At 37.1% G+C, this 24131-nt stretch overlaps 1 protein-coding gene across 1 annotated transcript; it reads left to right on the top strand.

Moving 5' to 3' along the window:
- The first annotated feature begins 18596 nt into the window (after positions 1–18596).
- LOC122440626 (olfactory receptor-like protein OLF4) lies at positions 18597–19550 on the top strand. The gene has a single exon (XM_043467105.1). It carries the CDS (start codon positions 18615–18617, stop codon positions 19548–19550), a length of 936 nt encoding a protein of 311 aa, XP_043323040.1. The 5' UTR covers positions 18597–18614.
- Positions 19551–24131: the final 4581 nt, after the last annotated feature.

Here is a 24131-nt window from a genome sequence, read left to right as displayed (position 1 = left end):
GAGGCAGAAATTGATATTTTTTGTCAGATTGTAGAAGGAGAACTTCCTCCTTTTCTCTGTTTCCTGGAATTTCCATTTGTATGAATTTAACTCCTATACACAATTTATGTAACTCACTTTATTGAGCTTTATTGTGAATAATGCCTTTAATTTTGATGGGGATTGCAATGGATCTGTAGAGTGCTTTGGGTAGTATGGATATTTTAATAATATTAAGTCTTCTAAACCGTGGACATTTGATAATCTTTTCATTTATTTGTCTTCTTCAATTTCTCTCATCAGTCTCTAACAGTTTTTAGTCTATATGTCTTTCAACTCCTTGATAAAATGTATTCCTAAATATTTATTTCTTTTGAATGTTATTAGATAAGTCCTGGGAGCTTATCTAGTAGCTGTGTCATACTGCAGCTAGCAATATGCTTATTTGACATGATTGTCTTTGAAATGAATGACTCAAAAATCTAGAACTTAATTTTAAGTACTTTTATTACTGTCAAAAAAAGGTTAATGGTAATGCACTTATATTGCAAATATGCTACTGTCACTTATAAATGTTTTCTTGGTTTTAGGTTATGTTTAAAATGCTGTTGCTGTTGTTCAATTGCTAAGTCGTGTCCAACTCTGTGACCCCATGGACTGCAGCATGCCAGGCATACCTGTCCTTCACTATCTTCTGGACTTTGCTCAAACTCATGTCCATTGAGTCAGTGATGCTATCTAACCATTTAATGCTCTGTCACCCCCTTCTCTGGCCAGTATCAGGGTCTTTTCCAATGAGTTGGCTCTTCACGTCAGGTGGCCAAAGTATTGGAGCTTTAACTTCAGCACAAGTCCTTCCAAAAAAGATTCAGGGTTGATTTCCCTTAGGGTTGACTGGTTTGATCTTCCTGCTGTCCAAGGAACTCTCAAGAGTCTTCTCCAGCATCATAGTTCAAAAGCATCAATTCTTTGGCATACAGCCTTCTTTATGGTCCAACTCTCACATCTGTACATGACTACCAGAAAAACCATAGCTTTTGACTAAATCGACATAGTCACTATAAAAATTATCAAATATATATCTCCCAGTTATGACTACATGGGAAGATAAGTGGGATTAAATTGACCTAATGATGAAAGGTTGCTGCTACCAGACATGAACAATGCCAGGATTCATGACCTCCAGAGGAGATGAATTCAATCTGGGGCCGGAGACAAGGCTTAATTACTCAGAGATTACTCAGAGATTTTTTGTGTAATAAAGTTTCATTAAAGTATAAAAGAGAGAGAGAAAGTTTCTGACATAGACATCAGAAGGGGACAGAAAGAGTGCCCAGTTGCTAGTTTTTAGCAAGGAGTTATATACCTGTAAGCAAGCTACTAACTAGAGAAAGGAAAGCCTCAAAACTGAGAGAGTTGCACCAGGCCCCTCATTTACAACATGCATTTTGAGAAAGCATTCACACAAGGTGAGTCATCTGGGCTCACCCAGAATTTTTATTTTATTTTATTCATATCAATGAAACAATTCACATGAATCTTGAAGAAAGGCAGATATCCAAGCAAATACTTAGTTCATTAATGTAGCTTAAGAAATACATTTCCATGAGAAAAACACATTGGTCAGCTCAAGGTTTGAGATAAAGTTAAGTTCTGGTGGAACCAGGTGTCTCCATGGCAACACAGGATTAGAAGAGAAAAGAAAAAATAAAAAGTCTTCCACTTGCAGTTTATTTCCTCTTGCAGCTTGGGGATCTAGGACCTCCCTTGTGAGGCTACTCTCAATAGAAGCTTAATGTCAGAGAAAACCATAAAAATGAGTAACTAAAATGTCAAACCAAGTATTTTGTTAATATGCATAATATTTCTTCATCATGCTCTACATCTATTTATTAAAGCATGAAATATTGATGACCATAGGTTAGGAGACACATTTATTGAGATGAAGAACTGGTTTCTGTATTTTATGTTTTATTACTGAATTATCTTCCTGCTTCTGCTTGAACTGTTAATGCTACCTACGACTTCCACGCTTCCCTGGTGGCTCAGATGGTAAAGAATTTGCCTGCAAAGCAGGAGACCTATGTTTGATCCCTGGGTGGGGAAGATCCCCTGGAGAAGGGAATGGCAACCCACTCCAGTATTTCTTTCCTTGGAGCAGCCATGGACAGAGGAGCCTGGCAGGCTACAGTCTATAGGTTCGTAAAGAGTTGAACATGATTGAATGACTAACACTGCTCCTACTATGTGCTCATCCATAGCCCTGATTCACGTGAGTTTGCCCTATGTTCCTACCCCTCCCCCATATAGCTGGTTCACTCACACCAGACCTGGACTCCCCTACAGCCCATTGTGTCTATCAGGCAAACACAATACACACAGGAGATGCCCCTCAAGCACCCAGCACTGGTGGTGAGGCAACCGCTGTTTGGAGGGCCATGGGACTGAAATAATCGGAGAAACAGTTCTGAGCAGGTTACTACCCACAAGGCACAACATACAAAGTTGCCCGAAACACTTTTCCAAGTCTTCCTTGGAAAAGGACTATTCACTTGTGCTGGAGCTTTAGCCTGAGTTGCATGTTTCATATCTAGAGGCTACAGAGGAGCTCATGGGAGACAAAGCTGGGGGAATGGAATCTCAGTGCTCTTCTTTGGCCTCACTATATCTCACAGGTACCCCCCAAAAGGAGCTTATGCACTCATCTAGATCTCCAATTTTTGCAACTAGTCAAGAGGACACCTACTGTGCTTCATCAGTAAGCCAGCAGGGGTGTCCATCGTGTTCCCACAGAACTGTAAGTAACTGCAATATTTAAATAACTGCTGCCTGAGAATCTATCTTCCAACTAGTCTGAAACCATATATTGACAGTGGTCCCTCCCTTTGGCACACTGATAGGGCTTGCTTGGAACCACCTCCAACACTGGGACCAAATAGAAGTCACAGAACTGAAGGACACAATAACTGAACTAAAAAATATACTAGAGAGGTTTAACAGCAGACCAGATGATGCATAAGAACAGATCAGCAACTTGGAAGACAGGATAGTGGAACTCAGCCAAACAGGGAAGCTAAAAGGAAGAGAAAAAATAAAATGAAGACAGTTTAGAACATACACAGAGCAACATCAATTGGAATGATGTTTGCATTACAGGGAGAAGAGAAGAGAGAACAAGAAGAGAGAGAGAGAGAGAGAAAGGGACAGAAAACTTATTTAAAGGAATAATTGCTGAAAATTATTCTAACCTAGAGATGCTGAGAGACTGTGAAACAAAAACTCAAATAAATCAAGAGCAAGACACATTATGATTAAAACAACAAAACTTACCATAGAATTTTAAAAGCACCAAGGGAAAAACAACATATTACATACACGGGCACTCTTAGTGTATTAACAGATTTCTCAGAAGAAATTTTGCAGGCCATAAGGGAGTGACATGATATACTCAAAGAGGTGAATAGGAAAAAAAGAAATATCAAACTAAAAATACTCTACCCAGCAGTGTTTTTATTCAGAATTGGAGAGTCAAAAGAATTTTAGAGATAAGTAAAAACTTAAAGAGTTCATCATCACTAGGCAGGCCTAACAAGAAATAGCAAAGGGACTTCTTTAAGCTGAAAAGAAAGATCAATATTAACAACAACAATGGCAACAAACATATGAAAGTATACATCTCAATGGTAAAAGTAAATGAGTAATAAAAGTAATGGATTAATTACCAATAAGCTAGTATGAAAGTTAAAAGAAAAGTAGTAGAAAAAACTGCAACTAAAACCATTAGTCAAAAAACATAAAAATGAGACATGCAAAATGTGACTTTGAAAACATGAAACATGGGAACAATTGAAAATATAGAGTTTTAGGAAAGCATTCAAATTTAGACTGTTAGCAACATAAAATAGACTATTATAATGATAGGTTGATTTAAGTAAGCCTGATATAAAAAGGACACATGATTTAAATAGTTTTCTAAAAGAATATATAGAATGAAACAGTGACAGAAAATGATGTTTGAACATCACAATTTATTAGAGAAATACAAATCAAAATTGCAATGAGGTATCACCTCAGATGTGTTAGAATCTACCACTACTGCTACTGCTGCTGGAGTGGGTAGCCTTTCCCTTCTCTAGGGGATCTTTGCAATCCAGGAATCAAACCCAGCTCTCTGGCATTGCAGGCAGATCCTTTACCAGCTGAGCCACCAGGGAAGCCCTGTGTTAGAATAGCTACTATCAAAAAGACAAGAAATCACAAGTACCGATGAGGATGTGGAGAAAAGGAAACCCTCATACACTGTTTTGGGGAATTCATCATATATAAGTGCAGCCACTATAAAAACTATGGATATCACTCAAAAAAAAAAAAAATGTAAGTAGACCCACATACTCCACTTTGAGGATTTTATCTGAAGAAAATAAAAATGTATTTGAAAAGAGGTATACATCCCTGTATTCATTACAGCTTTATTTACCATAGACAAGATATGGAAACTACTTATCTATCAATTCATTAATGGATAAAGAATATATGAGATACACACAGTGGAATACTACATGCACTCACACAATGAAATACTACTCAGCTATGGAAAAGGAGTCACTGCCATTTGAGACAACATGGATGGACCTCGCGAGTATCATGCCATATTAAATATGCCAGACAGAGAAAGACAAATACTGTATGGTTTCACTTATATGATTACACTTATATATGGAATTTAAAAAAACAAACAAACAAAAACTCGTAGATACAGAGAAAGTCTTGTTGGTTATCAGAGAATGAGCGAACTGGGGTGGGTGGACAAAATGGGTGAAGAGGGGTCTGTTGCAGTCCTTTAATGGACTGGAACCTGGTGGTCTGGAACCGACGATAAGAAAGTGAAAGAGAAAGAAGTTGATACTCCCTGGTTTAGGCAGACAACCAGTAAAACCCTACAACAGGGCTTGCACCACTCATGAAGGCACAGGGTGCCCTCTCGAGGGGGTCTTGAAAGCCCGGGCAGGAGAAGGAGCTCGGCGGGTTTCTAACGCTCCAGAGAATTAGCCAGAGGGAGAAAGAGAGAGAGAGAAAGAAAGAAAGACATGGGGACCCAAACTCTGATGAAGCAAAGGTGCTTTAATGATCTTTCTGTGAGTACATATAGGCTATTGTACAAGGAATTTTTTTCGACAATGATAAAGATCAGAAAACCAAACGTACAGCAACCATTACCAAGGTAACAAGAGATTAACAATGGTCATAAGGTCAGGAGAAAATCCATATCTCAAGAAAGAGGATCAAGACTAAGCAGTTTTGTCATAAGGAGAATGTTTACTGAAGGAGATTCATGCATGCCTCATCCTATGACATCAGTCCTGGGAGCAGCATGCTGTTCCACTTGTTTCTGTTGCCAGAATAAGGACAAGGAACAGAGGATTCCCCTGATAAGAAACAGGATTTATGAGAAACAGCACGTAGGAATCCTCCTGTTAAATATTCCCTGACAATTCCCCCTTATTTATTTATTATATTTTTTAAAAGGATCTTGACCATTTGAGTTTATTCAGTTTTTATAATTTTTTGTATAAAGGCAATAATAAACAACAAACATAATTGTCAAGACAGTCACCAAAGTTACAGTTCTAGATCCGATGCGGTGAGTAATGTTCTAAAACCATCCACATAGGTCTAGCCCAGATAATTGATTAGCTAGTTGTTTAGCTAAAGTTTTCAAATTAGAGGAAGAGGGCAGATCTTTAGAAAAGATTTCAAAGATTTCTTTTTGTAATAATTGTACATTCAGAGAGGCATTATCATGTATGTTTGGGAAATGAAATTTGGTTTGTTCCCAGTTGTAAGCACTATAATTGAATTGAACAGAAGTAACACAAAATTGAGTAGAATTCCAATCATATTTTAGTACCACCTGTTTTTGTACATCTATTAATTGATCTCCAACCCATTTGATGGCTGTTTTTAGTTCCTGTATTTCGTCTTGAATATCCTCATCTATCTGAGCCTGAGTGGCCCATATAGTATGAACATCTTTAGTCTAATTTTGGATAAAATTGTGTGTTTGAATTGAGGTTTGTAAAGTAATGCCAGTGATGGCAGCAGTGTTGCAAATAGCTATTAATCCCCAAATGCCAAGAATCAGCCATCTAATGAATCGTTTCGATCGCTGGAGCAGTTTAGTAAGTAACCGGGAAGCAAGTCCAGCCATGGGACCTACTTCCCAGGGCCGCTGGAGATTTATTGGTAAACACAGACTACGCTGAGATCGAAGAATCAAAAGGGATTCATTTCTTAAGGAAACAGAAGAGTTAAGACAAGTATATAAATTGCAATTTATACAAGTTATAAAAAGCAAAATCTTAATGAATTGTAAACTCCCTATAGCTAGAACAAAAGGAAGGGGAACACAAGCTTGTATGAAATATGATTGGTTATAACAAAAGAAATAGTTACTATGACTACGATTGGTTCCTGTGAAATGTCCAGTCTAAGTCCCAAGTTCTTCAGTTCTCATAGCAAGTTTCCAGATGTCCCATTGTTTAGGCCCAATCTGTTTATTGAGGACAATTCGAGGACGAGGGAGAGGGGGCATTCCACCATCAAGCCACCCAAGAAGTCCTTTGTCATGGTAATGCTCCATTGTAGTGTTAGTAACCTTCTATGCTACAGTAGCATAGTCACACATAGTGCTGTTAGCATCATCTGAGCAGTTAGATAACCATATACCATGGGGTCTCCAATCAACAATGGTGTAATTGGCCATAAACATTAATTTCCCTTATTTAGCTTGACATTTATCTCAATAAACAGGAGTATATTTAAAGTCTTTATAAGTAAACCCCTTACATTCTAACTTTTGTCCTTTTCCTAGAGTTTGGTAGTATTGACATGGTTTTCATAAAACGACAGGGCAGTAAACAGTCCAAGCAATGTGTGGAAGTTCCTTTTGGAGGCAGGATGAAAGTGCATGTTTGTCGACTAACATTAATACATAATTTTGTTGGGCCCATGCATAAAGGAAGGATTTCATAGCCTAGAGAAATGTTAATTAGTCTTCTTTCTTCCTCAGGATGAGAGGGCCCCTCTGAGTTTTAAGGAGGAGGCATATGTGTTGAGTTATTAGTGGATACGATTGATCCTATATCTGTCTATTCTACAACCTACAATAAAAGGCGGGGTTTGGTATATAAGCCCAATAAGTGTAATCAATCAAGTCAGCCTAAGTGAAGGAAGCAAAAGCAAGCAAAGCAAGAATAGCAACAAAAATATTTTCAGGATTCAGAGGCATTCCCTGTTGAGAAATCAGATTTTCAGCTTGATTAGTAAGGGTTTTTACTTGTCCCCAAGTAGGGAGATCATAAAATCAATGACATCGAGTGTGGCATTTTTTGGAAATTTTTAAAGCCGACATGGCTTGTATTGTAATTTCTTCCTCTTGGAGTTTTTGTTGTTTCGTCTCTAGTTTGAATGCTGGGGGCCCCCTTAGGTTGAATCTTCCGAAGAGGAAACCATATGAGTTCGTTGGATCCACCTGGAGAAATACAAGTATACCCCTTTCCCTGTAAGATTAGTTTCTTAGATTCCCATTGATTAGTTAACCCATCTTGATACCAAATGGGCAGAGGAAAGGAGGTATCCTTCAATGCCTCGAAGTGTTTTTCTGCTTTTGTCAAAATATCTCCTTGTGGTAAGTTCAAAAAAATTTTAAACAAATAAAGCTATATTAACAATAGTTATAGGCTTAAAGAATATATTGCATTGGAATCTAGTAAGTCTGTTTTGGATAAGGAAGATAAAAGTGTTCATGTGTATTCCCCCTTTTTAAAATTTTTTTGTTTGTAGTTTCAGAGTGTGATGTGCTTATTTAACTATGTCTTGTGTTTGTGGATTATAAGGAATGTCTGTAATCTGTTTAATAGAGAATGAATGTAAAAATTGTTTGAACTGTCTAGAAATATAGGCAGGGACATTATCTGTTTTTACAGAATTAGGTGTTCTCATTATTGTAAAGTAGGCTAACAGGTGGGTTATAACATGTGTAGGTTCACCTCGGAGAGGTGTGGCCCATATAAAAGAATTTTTATCGACTGAGACATGTAAGAAGGAAGAGAAAGAAAGTTCAGGGCAATGAGTCACATCCATTTGCCATAAAATTCTCTTCCATTTGTTGTAAACATTTTTTACACTTTTGTATTCATCATTCTACTTGTTATTTCTTATATGTTTTTATTTAAAAACATATATCTTATTTTTCTTTAGCAACCATGAAGTATCTTGTATACTAGCATTTTATAGATTGGAATATATTTATTACATTATATTATATATTATAACATATATATTCATTTTATATATATTAATATTCATATATATATTTATTAATAGTCTAAAATCTCTTTAGTTTTTTCTGTAAGAAAAACTTTTTCTAAGAGGAAAGTAGTGTTTAGTAATTAATGTTTTAAAATCTTATTTTATTTGTAAATGACCTAGCAATTTAATAAACTTTTATCATTTAGTTTAGTACAACTCTAGAAATTTAAGTTATTCCAATACTAAGAGATTATTTTAGATAGACATTTTTAAAATGTAATTATTTTTAATAGAGTTTATCTAAAAGTTGTCATCTCATTTACATATTTATATATATATAAAGAGCTACTTTTTTGTTGACAAATTTAGTTTACCTTAAATCTAAGCATAATAAAACTATTATACAATGTTGATGATTTAAGATATGTCTTAATTAGATTAGCAAACAAACATTGTATTTAATATTGAATATTTTTCAGTTCATGTGAACCTGAATTTAAAAAGAGCTTATTTATAAATTAATTTCATATTATCTAAAAACAAAGACATACATTGAGACAGAGATAAACTTAGATAGACAGACAGACATAGTTTTCCATTTGAAATTTAAAATATCCTTTTGTCTCGTCTTGTTGTTGTTGTTGTTGTTTCAGTTTTACCATTTTGTTTATGGTTGGAGTCCCAGATAGAGTGAGCTGTGTATCCCAAGGGCATAATAAGAGTTAACTTTAGGTTTTTTCTTAGGCCTGTTTTTGTTTCCTAGGCAGAATTGGAGCTCCAAAAAAGTATTTTAACAAGTCAACTTTTTCCTAATTGCACGAGTAAGAAGGACCAGTTTTGTAATTTCAAAAAAGATTCTATTTTAATCAGGTTTTTTTTTTTTTTTTGAAGTCTAAAGAATATCATGGCCATTCAGTGTCAAAAATGTTATTTCTCTTTTTTGTAGTCACAGCATATCATTAATGATATACACATGAGGGAATTGCTGTCACATTGGGTATAAAGCCTTGGCTACAAAATTTTGACAAATAGTAGGACAGTTAAGTATACCTTGAGGTAACATGGTCTACTGAAATCTTTCATGAGGCCTGTTGTGATTAGAAAAAGGGAGAGAGAAAGTGAATCTCTCTCAGTCTAGAGGGTGTAAAGGTATATTTAAAAAGTAATTTTGTAAGTCAGTAATAATAATATGCCAATTTTGAGGAATAGTAGTAAGTGATGAGATCCCTGGTTGCAATGTACCCATAGGTTTCATAAACACATTAACTTTTCTAAGGTCTGTTAAAAGATGCCAATTGTTAGATTTCTTTTTGAAAGCAAAAATAGGACAGTTCCAAGAAGAGCAAGATTCCTCAATATGTTTCAATTCTAATTGTGTGTCTATAAGTTATTTAGTAGCCTTTTTTTTTTTTTTGGTAAGGGGCCATTGCTCTGTCCAAATAGGTTCGTCATTCTTCAAAGTTACTCTAATAATTGGTTTGTTTGTTAAATGAGCAGTGGCCCCCAGGAAAAATGTGGAATGTATATCTGAGTTTGCCATTGCATAAGTAAGTCCCTTCCTATTAGATTAAGAGGTGCATCTATCACATAAGGCATTAACGTTGTAGGTTGGCCTTTTGGTCCCTGACATGGGTAGATTTGAACATTTTGATATATTTCTTGTATTTTGGTTTGAGAAATTCCTGCAATTTTGCAAAAGATTTTTTGTATAGGCCAGGACTTGGACCATAAGTGTTTGGAAATAATCGTAATATCAGATCCAGTGTCTAGGAGACCAGAAAATCTTTTATGGTTAATTTTTATATTTATATTTGGTCGGGCAAATACAGATACCAATGATGTCCATAAGGATTGTTTTTGATCTGTACTGCTGAATCCGCCTGTTCATACATCATTAGAGGAGTTAATAGAGATGTAAGGCAAAAGAAGTAATTAAGCAATTCTGTCCCCCCTTTTTGAATTGTCATAGAATCTGAGATGACATCATGATTTGAATTTCTCCTTTATAAATTGAATTAATTACTCCAGGGTGAACAGTAATTCCTTTAGAAGTCAAACTAGATCAGCCAAGTGAAAGACTGAAGGTTTGTGGGGGCAAGGGCCCAAAAAGCCTGGTAGGTATTTTTAAAGGGACTGCTTGAGGGTAAAACAGAACATCATTTAGGGCTGGTATATCGATAGCAGCACTGCCGGATGTTGATGGTTTGAGGGAAAAGATGGAATTTGCCCCTGGTTTTTGTTGAAGGGGACCCAAGGGGTCCCCTGCTTGGAGTTTTCTGGAATAGGTTTTCCTTCAATATCAAATTTAGATTTACAATCTTTGGCCCAATGTATTCCTTTACAGCAGCGAGGGCAGATTTGTGGAGGTCTTTCATCAGCCTTCTTAGGGCAATCCCTTTTTAAATGGTTCTTATCTCCACAAGTAAAACATCCTTCATTTTCCTTTCTAAAGGCAGCAGCCATTGTTTCAGCTAGCATTTGCATCTTTTGAGTTTCTGATCCTAGATTGGGAAAAGCCTTCAAATAATCAATAATAGTCCCAGTCTCACGAATTGGAGTGATAGCTTTTTGACATTCCTGATTTGCATTCTCATAAGCAAGTAATTTCTTTAGCTGTTTTTTTTTTTTTTTTTTGGCTTCTTCTTCAATTACAGTATGGGAAATAGCAGTTTCTAATCTAGCTAAAAAATTAGCATAATTTTCATTAGATCCTTGTAATATTTTAGTGTAGCTACTTGTAGGTTCTCCTTGAGGAGTAATTCGATCCCAAGCTTAAAGGGCCACTGTTTTTAATTGTTCATGCAACAAGGGAGGGCATTGTATTTGAGCTTCTATGGCATCAAATTGTCTGGTGCCAGTTAACATTTCAAAAGTAATTTGGTTTAGGAGAGTGCCAGCTCGAGCATTCTTGTTAGTGTGATCTCTGGCTATATCATGAAACCACATTGTCCATTGAAGATATTCTCCTGGTTTAAGAAGAACTTTTACTAAAATTTCCGATCATAAGGAATAAAATTTTTAATAGAAGATGTCATAGCATTTAGAAGTTCTTTAATGAAAGGTGAATGAGGGCCGTACATAGTTATAGCCTTTTTCTTTTTTTTTTTTTTAGCCTTTTTCATTTATTGTATGCAAGAAAAATTAATGTCTTCATATTGAGGTATTAGTTGCCTTTGAGCATTAACATTTTTTAACATAGGAAAGGCAAAAAGATCATTGGCCTCAGAGACTTGAGATTGTAAAGCCAGCAATTTAGAGAGCCTCTCGCAAATGAGAGCAAGTGAGTGTCAATTTTTTGCAAATATGAGCCTGTGTTAAGGACTTATCATTATTATCTTTAAAAGCATTGCCAGTTTTGGTGTCAAAAGGTGTCTCAGGAGAGTCGTTGTCAGAATTATTAGGTTCTAGCAAAGGAGAGACTTTTGGAGTTGTGCCTGTTGGCAGAGGAGGAGTATTTGGAGCAGCCGGGGTAGGATTAGTAGGAAAATTTTGAAATATTTTATGTTGTTTTAATTGGGCCTTTTGTAAAGTTTCATCGTCTAATTTATATTCATGTTTTGTCTGTTGTCAAATATCAGGAGGGCTAGAATTACCTTGAAATGGCAGAATTACAGCTTTATTGAGAGCCCATAGGGACCAGAAATCAATTGGAATATTTTTTCTCCATCTGGCGGCTTGTTCAACATTTTCTTTGACATGGTGCCAAATTTCTAAATCAAAACTGTCTTTATTAGGGAACCAAGGATTGCATTCAACCAGTGTTTAAAGGCAAGCCTCTATTCATTGGCGGAAACTAAAAGTCCCCGAGCTTTAAACAAATGGTGAAGTAAAGTAGAGAAATGATGGGGCTTTCCAGACGTTTAACCCATGTTTTAGTACTTACCGACCACAATAGGCCCTGAGTCACTCCATCTGAAATGCCACGTATACCAGGTCCCTGTTCGGGCGCCACTTGTTGCGGTGCTTTAACAGACTGGAACCTGGTGGTCCAGAGTCCACAATAAGAAAGTAAAGAGAGAAAGAAGTTGATACTCCCTGGTTTAGGCAGAGAACCAATAAAACCCTACAACACGGCTTGCACCGCTCACGATGGCACAGGGCGCCCTCTTGAGGAGGTCTTGAAATCCTGTTTAGGAGAATGAGCTTGGCGGGTTTCAACACTCCAGAGAATTAGCTGGAGGGAGAGGGAGAGAGAAAGAGAGAGAAAGAAAGACACAGGGACCCAAGCTCTGATGGAGCAAAGATGCTTTAATATCTTTCTGTGAGTATATACTCACAGTATATAGGCTGTTGTACAAGGAATTTCTTTCAACAATGATAAAGATCAGAAAACCAAACGTACAGCAACTGTTACCAAGGGAACAAGGGATTAACAATGGTCATAAGGTCCGAAGACAATCCATACCTCAAGAAAGAGGATTGAGACTAATCAATTTTGTTGTAAGGAGAATGTTTACTGAAGGAGATTCATGCATGCCTCATCCTATGACCTCAGTCCTGGGAGTGGCATGATGTTCCACTTATTTCTGTTGCCAGAAACTGATAAGGAACAGAAGATTTATGAGAAACAGCACGTAGGAATCCTCCTGTTAAACATCCCCTGACAGGGGTCAACTGTAATGTGACAGATGGTAACTAAATTTATTATGTTGATTACTTTGTTGGTGTGATAAAGCTATTAGTTTCTACACCTGAAACTGATATATTTAGCAATTTCACCTCATTAAAAAGGAAAAGTTTCTGCAGGGTTAATTTCCTCCTAGATGTTCAGAGGATCACCTGCTTCCTTTCTATTCCAGTTTATATTGCTGGCCTCCTGCATTCCTTGTCTCATGGCCCCTTTTCCATCTTAAAAGCAAGCAATGTAGCATTTTCAAAATCTCATTGACAGCAACTTTTTTGCCTCCCTGTTGCACATTTAGAGGGCCAGTATGATTACCTTAGTCCTACCTCAATAATTACAACAAAATTGTATCTTAAAGTCAACTGATCTGACATAGTCAAATGTATACATGTATCCATTCTCCCCCACAAACTCCCCTCCCGCCCAGGCTGAGCAGAGTCCCATGTGCTCTACAGCAGATTCTTGTTAAACAACTATAAAGTGAAGTGAAAGTCATTCAGTCATGTCTGACTCTTTGCGACTCGATGGACTGTTGTCTGCCAGGCTCCTGCATCCATGGAATTCTCCAGGCAAGATTACTGGAATAGGTAGCTGTTCCCTTCTCCAGGAGATCTTCCCAACCCATGGATAAAACCCAGCTCTCCCACATTGCAGGTGGATTCTTCACTGTCTGAGCCACCAGGGAAACCCAAGAATACTGGAGTGGGTAACCTATCCCTTCTCCAGGGGATCTTCCTGATTCAGGAATCGAACCAGAGTTTCCTATATTGCAGGCGGATTCTTTACCAGCTGAGCTACCAGGGAAGTCCCAATACAAAATAAAAAGTTAAAAAGTAAAATAAAATGGATAACCCCCCCAAAAAAAGACAAAGAAAAAATAGAGTAATCTGATTAGCAACCCTGATAAATCTGGTGTTTTAATTCTCTCTTGCTACAAAAAGAATATCATATTCAAAGTTAATTGTTATTGAGATGTGGAAAGATTTTGGAGGTCCTTATTCTGCCTACTACAAAATCTTTTTCAAAAGCATATCAGTTTGTGTTGTTCAAGAACCCTTATATAAAAGAAACAAACAGAATTTGCCACAGCCTCTGGAATGAGTGAATAAGTTATTCCTTCAAAATCACATGCAAAGTCTGGTTTTGGTGCAGAAGAACTAAAACTATCTACAACTGACTATATCACAGGCTGACAGTCTTTCTACTCAAAGAGTGATCCACAGACCAGGACCACCAGCACCAAAATCATCCAGGAGCTTTTTAGGTAGGTATTCAGAGTCTCTGGGCACACCAGGACCTGCTGAATCCGATTCTGCATTTGTAGTAGTAGTGCTGTTGTTTACCAGACACATTGACATTAGAGAAGAGCTGGTCTGAAGTAACTATTTCCACCCTTTACTGTTGACATTTGGGGCAAGATGATGCCATTGTGGGGGTTCTTTCCCATGGATTTTAGATGTTTAGCAGCATCATTTCAGATATTGTCTAGCATTCAAGGGAGAAACACTTCTAGTTGAGAACCACTGGTCTAGTTTGAAAACTAGAAGTATCCTGACAGATTTACAATCAAGACTCATCACATACTCAGATAATAACATTGTCCAGTTCACTAAAGACCTTCAAGCCCCGTTTCTGCAAGGGAGAATAAAGTTCTTAAAATGCACTTCCTCATAGATGAGACATTTGTAAATATGCAATTGAGCAATCCATATTCGGTACTAAGCTCAGGTTTTAGTAAAAAAAAAAAATATTAAATATATCTCTTATCATTAACAATTGTTTTATAATGAAGGGCTAAAATGACATCTCTGAACTACAGATGTAAGTATGAAATCCTTCTTGTGTCATGAAGACAATGCATGTAGTGTCCAAGCTTTATTACCAAAAGAGCTCAGTTCCCCCCCAACACACACTCTTTGTTGAAAGGAGAACAGAAATATTCATAGAATTTAGGGCCTGTGTCTCCAGCACAAGTCAGTGATTTGAAGATGCAAGAGACCTGATCCAGACAGGTTCCTCAGTCTTAGATTTGGAGAAAACTCTGACTCAGAGTTGAGATAAGGTGCTAGGAGATTTAGAGATCTGAAAAGGAGGAGGAGAAGGAGTGAAAAACAGAGAACAGACTTGGATTCACTTGACTTCTACCCTGCTCTCTTGTGAATTGAGAATCATTAAGGAAAATTTCCTTCCTTCCTTAACAGTTTTCCACAGGGGAATTATGAGGTTTAGAGCTTGAAATAACAGAGAGAAATGTGCCTAATGAGCAGATATAGGGAGTTATAAATATATCCATGTTTGCAGTCTCTCAGCATGTGTAACATTGGGCTGAAAGGGCCCTTTTTCCCCTTTGTTTGGAGTTCTAATTCTGGTTGGGGGCTGTAGCTTCACTCGTTCCTGCCATTTTGTCTCCATCACCAACCATCCAAGGGAGAATTCAGATGCCCCCATTGGAGACCATCCTCTCAGAGTTCCCATCCAGGTGAGTCAAACAACCCAGCTGACCACACATAAGAAGGTCAGAGAGAATGGAAGCCAATTTAACTCAAGCCAGAGGCAAGAGATTGCTGTATCTATTTATTTGCTTGATAAATTAATTAATGTATTTATTACCGTGATTGCATAATATTTACAGTGCAGCAGTGCTATTTACATCTTTGACCATCTTTCACATTCCTTATCATGAAATTGCTATTATGTCAATGCTAGAAAAAGATGTTGAGATTGTTAAATTCACACTGGTTCCTATCAGGGGTGATTTTTGCCCAGGGGATACATTGAAAAAATGTTCTGGGACATTTTTGGCTGTCACCCTGGAGGAGGGTGAATGGAGACCATGGATGCTGTAAACATCTTTCAATGTACAAGACAGAGCATAAAAGAGAATGATCTGGTCCAGAAAATTAATAGCCCTGAGACTGAGTATCCCTGGGGTAAAGCATATGCCTGTTCAGTTGTGTCTCTCTTTTGCAACTTCATGGGCTGTAGCCCACCAAGTTCCTCTGTCCATGTTGCTATTTCCTTCTCCAGGGGATCGACCCAGGGGTCAAAGTCACATCTTTGGCGCTTTCTGCTTTGGTCAGTGGATTCTTTACAATTTAGGACCACCTGGGAAGCCCAAAGAATATCTGTATTTGTGATATTTATAGCTATCTTTGGGCTGTTTTTTAATCTTATAATACTTTGTGTTTATGATAGCAAAATTAGAGTACTGCTTTTGCTACCAGTTTAAAAGTTTCACCCTCAATCATCAGAACAGTTCTTAATCCCAGTCTTTTTCCCAGGCTGATAGGTAAAGACGTTTCATGTTTTCTTAAAATATTGCTCAGTTACAGTAAATTTTACATATATCACCTCTTGGTTTTATTATTATCATTATATGCCCATATAGTATTTATCTATTTCTCTATAGTTTTCAGTGTTTCAAAATATTTTCACATCACTGTTTCTCAATGGAATTTTGGAGTTTATTTTTGTATGATGTCTGAGAGTGGGCCAATTTTATATTCTTTCAGACAGACAGCCATTTATACCAGGTTTTATTTAACAATCCAATCATTTCCTACTAAACTGAAATATAATCTAGCCATATGGTAAATGTCCATATACACTGAGACCTAATTTTGTACGATCGGTTCTATCAGTTGATCACATTAAATGTAGAGAGATTTTTTTGCATCCTTACTAGGAATAATATCCTTTTATATTTATTGTTAAACATTTGCCTTTTCTTGTTGCTACCTTTTATCTTTTTGTGGGTAGATATGTTTTGTTAAATAGCAATCATACTACCCCATCTTGTGAGAGACATTCTTTTGCATTCAAATAACTAGTGCCTCTTCCTCATTGAAATTCATTTATGTTTATATAGATGAAAAGTATAACATTTGATACTGCTTCTTCAGCTTTTCAAAACTATTATTTTTATATTTCTCATTCCCAGGTCTTTGCCATTTTACTTTAATGAGAGACCCATGTTGATGCGGTTAAACATTTTATTCTATGTTTTATTTCAGAGGTCATAAATTTTAATTAAATGTCATTTAATATAATTGACTCCATTATGATTTAGCCTTTGTAGATTGTTATGTCTCTATACATTTTTTATTGCTTCTATGTTATCCAATTTGTTGGCATATAACCATTTATAGTAGTCTGTGTGATCCTTTATATTTCTTGGGTACTGTTACTAAAAGTGGGGGTGGTCTGGCTGCTCATTACTTAAAATCTGATTAAGAAGTCAGGTTGGTGGAAAGGAAATTTTGCTTTGTTTCAGATGCTGGCAACTGCGGTGTGGGGAGGAGTGCTGACTTCTGTCCAAAGGCAGATTCCCCCTCACTGAGAATCAGTGGGTAAGAGCTTTTATAGGCAGAGGGAGGGGACTACATGTAGAAAAAGCACAGCTATCTCTGACAGCTAACTTGAATGTATGCAGTGGTCTGACCAGCGTCATCCTGATTATTTTAAGTACAGTTAATCTTCATTTCCAGGGTTGGTCTGTTCCCGTGTCCTTGAGGCCAGTTCTTGGAATCGTGGCAGCTTTTATGTCATGATTACAGTCTGGTCCTCATGTAGTTGACTTCTTTCACCTGATGAGGGTTTCAGTATCTATAAGACAACTCACAGGATGCAGATCAGAATATTATCTGCAAATCTTGAGAAGGAACTAAAGGCCCTTGACTGATTGTGCTTAATGACTAAACTATTATTATTTAGTCTGTTGGACTGGTTTCCTTTGTTTCTGCATTTTCTCACTGCTCTGATTTAAGTTCTTCTCCAGTTCAAGTTTTTCTACAGACAGAAGACAGGTGGAACACAAGGTGAAGGTGAAGAACATAAGGTTCTCCTCCATTTCAGTATCACTTGTAATATCTCCTCTTTCAGTTCTGATATTATTTATTTGAGTCCTTGCCATTCTGTCTGCTGGGTACACATTTACACACATAACTTTGCATCTCCCTCCCATTCTTACTAGAGGTTATGATTCACGTGTCACCATGTTGCACATGAAAAATAGAAGGCTGTACTCTTTCCGTTATACTGGTTTTCTTTCTCATCATACCACTTGTCCCCATCAGAAGTGCTAGATAATCTTATGTTTGCTTATATATTTTTCCATCAGTGAATTGTAGGGAGTGTTGCTTTTCAGCATCTTATATTCATAGCCTAGACAGTGCTGAAAATATAGTCATACTTCAATTTACATTCCTTCAATAGATGGGTTTCTCATTAGAACTGTAAAATTCATCCTTCCCTCCTGGGGAAAATGCTGATTGGGAAAGCAATTTCATATCAGAAATGGCACAGGGGGATTCATTAAAGAAAATCAGATCCATACAACAAATACAAAAATTAATTTATTGACTTCAAAGTATACATTATATAATTTAGAATATGTGAATGATTCAAGTTTGTGTGAATATTGGGGCTTCCCTGGTGGCTCAGAGGTAAAGAATCTGCCTGCAATACAGGAATCGCAGGAATCACAGGTTCAATCCATGGGCTGGGAAGATCCCCTGGAGAAGGGCATGGAACCCACTCCAGTATCCTTGCCTGGAGAATTCCATGGACAGAGGAGCCCGGCAGGCTATAGTCCATTGGGTCACAAAGAGTCAGATACAACTGAAGCAACTTAGCACACGGACCCGCATATATTTGTATTAGCCATGTTATTTCCTTCTTTCCTAGAAGCTACTTCCATCATATGCAACCAGGCAATGATACATGGATTTCCGGATTTCTTCTTCTGAGATTTTCAGAGGAACCAGAAGTGCAACCTCTCATATTTGGGCTTTTCTTATCCATGTACCTGATCACTGTGTTTGGAAACCTGCTCATTATCTTAGCCGTCAGTTCAGACCCCCACCTCCACACCCCCATGTACTTCTTCCTCTCTAACCTGTCCTTTGTAGACATTTGTTTCACCTCTACCACCATCCCAAAGATGCTGTGGAACATCCAAACCCAGAATAAAGCCATAACCTACGAAGGCTGCATCACACAGATTTATTTTTTCACACTCTCTGCAGTGTTGGACGTTTTTCTCCTGACCGTGATGGCCTATGACCGCTTTGTGGCCATCTGCCATCCCCTACACTACACAGTCCTCATGAACCCCCGGCTCTGTGCACTGCTGGTTCTAATGTCCTGGGTCATATGTCTCCTGAATTCCTTGTTACAAAGCTTAATGGTATTGCGACTATCCTTCTGCACAAACTTGGAAATCCCCCACTTTTTTTGTGAACTCAATCAAATGATCCAACTTGCCTGTTCTGACACCTTTCTTAATAACATGGTGATGTATTTTGCAGCTGTCCTGATGGGTGGCAGTCCTTTCACTGGTGTCCTTTACTCCTACTCTAAGATAGTCTCTTGCATATGTGGAATCTCATCACTTCGGGGGAAGTATAAAGCATTCTCTACCTGTGCGTCTCACCTCTCAGTTGTTTCCTTATATTATTGTACAATGCTAGGGGTGTACCTTAGTTCTGCTGGTACCCACAGCTCAAAATCAAGTGCAACTGCCTCAGTGATGTACACTGTGGTCACACCCATGTTGAACCCCTTCATCTACAGTCTGAGAAATAAAGATATAAAGAGAGCTCTGAAAGCATTCTTTGTGAAGCAAAATACAAAATGATCAATTGTCAGAATACTGAGGAAATGCACATGATAGCAGAAGACAAAGCCCCAGAGTCAGAAATTTTGATTATTTAATCAGATTGTTTAAGTAATATTTTTCTCTGTTATTTCCTGAACTTTTTATTTCTTTGACCTCAAATTCTTTATGAAATTTAAATAACTGACTTTATCAACCTTTCTGCTCTTTCAGGTATCCAACAGCTTTGCTCATTGTTGTTTTCATGTTTCCCCAAATTTATTTCCAACCATGGCTCAGAAATACTTGGAAATCCCCAATTACCTAATGAAACAACAGTTTAGAATATTTCAAATTATATACATCATATTAAATACTTTTTCTTTTGTTTTACTACTGGAATTGTCATGCATTATAGTACTCTGATAGAAAAAGGTACAACTGATGATTAAAGCAATTTATATAACTTAATAATAGAAGAAAATCTGAAATGACTCTTCGCCTTTTTATCTAGTATTTCTTTCTATAGCACTACCTTAACTGCTCCTACTTACGATATAGATTTTAACCGAGTAATGTGTTAAAGCTGGTCACTTGGTATTATTCTCCTCTTTAGAATTCTGATACTGTTTTCTTATTTTTCTTTTTCATTTTCTTAGTTCAGTGACCAAAATGCTAACCTTAGTCACTGGCAAAATTATTATCAAATATATTTATTCAAGAGGAATATTTATTGCAAGATAAACTTTAATAAATATATTGACCTAATATGACCTTAGATTCAGTTCAGTTCAGTCGCTCAGTCATGTCCGACTCTTTGTGACCCCATAAATCGCAGTACACCAGGCCTCCCTGCCCATCACCAACTCCCGGAGTTTACTCAAACTCATGTCCATCAAGTCGGTGATGCCATCCAGTCATCTCATCCTCTGTCATCCCATTCTCCTCCTGCCCTCAATCCCTCCCAGCATCAGGGTCTTTTCCAGTGAGTCAACTCTTCACATGAGGTGTCCAAAGTACTGGTTAGATTCATAGATGACTTTTAAAAAGATGAAGATTTTTTAAATCATATACTGAGCTGCTTTGCAAAATATTTATTTTTCATACTGCACATTTATTCATTGGAATATGGATGTTTTAGGTGTTGGTTGGTTGTTAGTAGTGTCCAAGTCTTTTGTGACCCCATGAATTGTAGCCTGCCAGGCTCCTCTATCCGTGAGATTTCTCAGGCAAGAATGCTGGAGTGGGCTGTCATTTCCTTCTCCAGGGGATCTTCCCAATCTACATCTCCTGCTTGGCAAGTACATTCTTCACCACTGAGCCATTTGGGAAGCCCAGAATATGGAGAACTGTTGTCCATATAGAATAGGCCTTTTATATATGGGTGAAAATTTGTTTGACACTTTTTATAGTTTTATTGATGTATCATCTTTTTACCACTACAAAACATTTAATGCTGCCTATAGTATGACTCCTTTTATTGCTATAAAGGAAATATGTCCCCCTCTCCTACACTTTTTCATGAACACTAAAGTGATAGTGGATGAATATTATCAATGTCACCAATGATATGTTTCCATTATGCACAGGAAGCTTTTCATGTTTATGTTCAAAAAGTGACTCAGGAGAGCATGGATTCCTATCAATTCACATGAATCAAGAGCACTAGTATTCCCACACACACACATGCATGTCCTTTCAACTGCTTCCAGTGACCATAAGCACTTTATAATAGAGTCATCTGAAATAACAGAATGATCAAGAGTACTGTCTTCAAATATAAGAAAAATGCCAAGAATAATTAGCAGATTATTGTCTTCATTCTTACTTCTATTTACTTTGCTCATTGTATCAGTTAGCTATTGCTGCATAACCAGCTATCCTTAGAGCAAATGATATAACATAATTCCTTTCTTACCAAATGATAATATATGATGTGATATATATTACACATATATAATCGGAGCTCCACTGCTCTCTTCTGGAGCATAATAGTGAGCTAGGAGAATTCACATCTGTTTCTAAGGTTTGTTAATAATATGTGTGGTCAGGTTGCACTTCTTCCTACAATCAGTTTATCATGTTTTTATACCTAGATTCATCTTTTATTTTAGAAAAGAAAAAGTATCAAATGTGAATTTAATTTACCTATATCATTCCTGTATCTGTATGTGACCACTTGTTTCTTCCCAGGTAGAAGAGATATTTCCTATCACTGCCCAGTCTGAATCACCTACTAGTCCTCTAGATAATACTCTGGTGCCTTCATTGTTACATTTTCCCTTCTGTAAAATGTATTGGACTTTAATTAAGTATAACACAATATACACTATACATAATTAAAATGTAAAATTCAATAAATAAAATAAGCCATACCAAAATTACAGTACCTACTTCATGTTTCCATTTGTATATAATTCAAGAAAGTGCACAATAAATTTCAGTCTTTTTATGTGATTCTTAAAAATATAACATTTCTGAGCCTCAATTTTCTTATTTGTAAGCGTCATGTAGTATTGTAAACATAACATCAGGCAAATATTACATGAAATAAATGAAATGTGCAGACATATTTTCTCAGGCCCAAAGAAAATATTCAAAAGAAAGTTGTGTGCATGTATATGTAAATTCATTTATATAAATTTTTATTGCAAATAAACATACTCACACATATTTGTACACAAAAACAGACTCCTGATCTCATATTTTGTCTTTAAAGGAAACTTAGGAGAGGATTAAAATATAAAAAATGAATCTAAAAATTAACATGAAATTGAAGAGTGTAGAAATTTACACAAAGATTTAAAGTAAATGGTATAAACAAATTTAAATGATTAATGACTTTCTTTACTTAATGTCTCAAAAATGAGAAATCCAAATCACATTTACATTTGTACATGAGAAATATTCTACTGGGTAAAGAGACTGAATATCTCCAAATTGATTTTTAATTTCTTCTTCTGCTTAAGATGGGGGTCTCAACATTAAATGCCTTTACAGGGGAAGTTAAATGAATGAACTGGGACATTTAATATCAATTTTCTGGGCAAACTTTTACTAGTTAAATGTTTATATTCAATTCACAATGCTGATTTTAAATACCATACTAGTGATAGAAAGCAAACACATGTATATATCTTTCCTTATGTTTGGTAAATGTCTTTATTTATTTATTTTTTATTGGGGCAGAGTCACACCACAATTTTGAGTTAATTTCTACTGTACAGCGAACCCCAACCTTAACCCTATACTGCAAAGTGAATCAACCATATGCATATGCACATCCAAGGAACTCTACTAAATGCTCCGTGGTGACTTAAATGGGAAGGAAACACGTGTATGCTCTTACAATTCTAGGGTCAGAAGCCTGAAATGAGTCTCATTGGGCTGAAATCAAGAGGTTTGAGGAGTGTGGCTAAAATGGCAGAAAAGAATGACCCTGAGCTCATCTCCTCCCATGGCAAAACCAAAACTATAATTCACAGAGCAGTTATTGATGAGAACTATCCATGAGAAGACTAGCTGAAATGATTTTCATGACTAAAGATATAAAGAAGGAAACACAGCACAATGAGTAAGAAGGGAGGAATGCAATATATACCCAAGATCTCATTTCCAGGGAGGTGACTCACACAGGAAGATAATCACAACTTCAGAGGTTCTCCCCAAGAGTGCTGGTGAGAACCCCACAACAGGCTCTCCAGACCAAGAGTCCTATTAGTTGAAGACAAGTCTTCAAAACATCTGTCATTGGAGTCCAGTGGGGCTTGCATATGGGAGAGTCAAAGGGCTACAGAATAAAGACTTCCCTCTTAAAGAGTGCATGAAAAATCTCAATTGCTCTGAGTGAGACAGCACAGAGACAGTTATTTGAGAAAAGACTGGGTCAGACCCACATGCTTAACTTGACGAGCTTCTCATAGTCAAGAAACTCCTGGGACTGCCACTGAGGACATAGACACCAGCAACACTCATACTGGGGACCTCATTCTAACATGAGGACACTGTTGCTGGCAAACACCATTTTGGAGTTCTCTCTCTAGCATTCTAGCACAATAGTCTTACCTATCAACCAGTGGACCAAACCAGTCAGCTTCAGCCTCAGATCCAGCCACCCCAGGATTTGGTTCTGTTATCTAGTAGGCCTCACCAACCCAAATAATCCCTGGGTTTTAAAGCCAACAGTACTGTTTATGTGCTGTTTTCCTAGGAACTCTGTACAACCACACATGCCAGGATCCAGACATCCACACAAGCAGCCTGGTATTAGCCCTGGAACCACACAATCAGTCATGCTGGAACCAGACCATATAATTCTAAAATTTGTGTGTAGAGAGACACGTGCATCCCAATGTTCATCACAGCACTGTTTATAATTGCCAGGACATGGAAGCAACCTAGATGCCCATCAGCAGATGAATGGATAAGGAAGCTATGGCACATATACACAATGGAATATTACTCAGCCATTAAAAAGAATTCATTTGAATCAGTTCTAATGAGATGGATGAAACTGGAGCCCATTATGCAGAGTGAAGTAAGCCAGAAAGATAAAGACCAATACAGTATACTAACGCATATATACGGAATTTAAAAAGATGGTAACGATAACCCTATATGCAA

This window comes from Cervus canadensis, chromosome 4 (assembly GCF_019320065.1).
Source record: "Cervus canadensis isolate Bull #8, Minnesota chromosome 4, ASM1932006v1, whole genome shotgun sequence".
NCBI lineage: Eukaryota > Metazoa > Chordata > Mammalia > Artiodactyla > Cervidae > Cervus > Cervus canadensis.
This window is presented reverse-complemented; position numbering and strand designations above follow the sequence as displayed.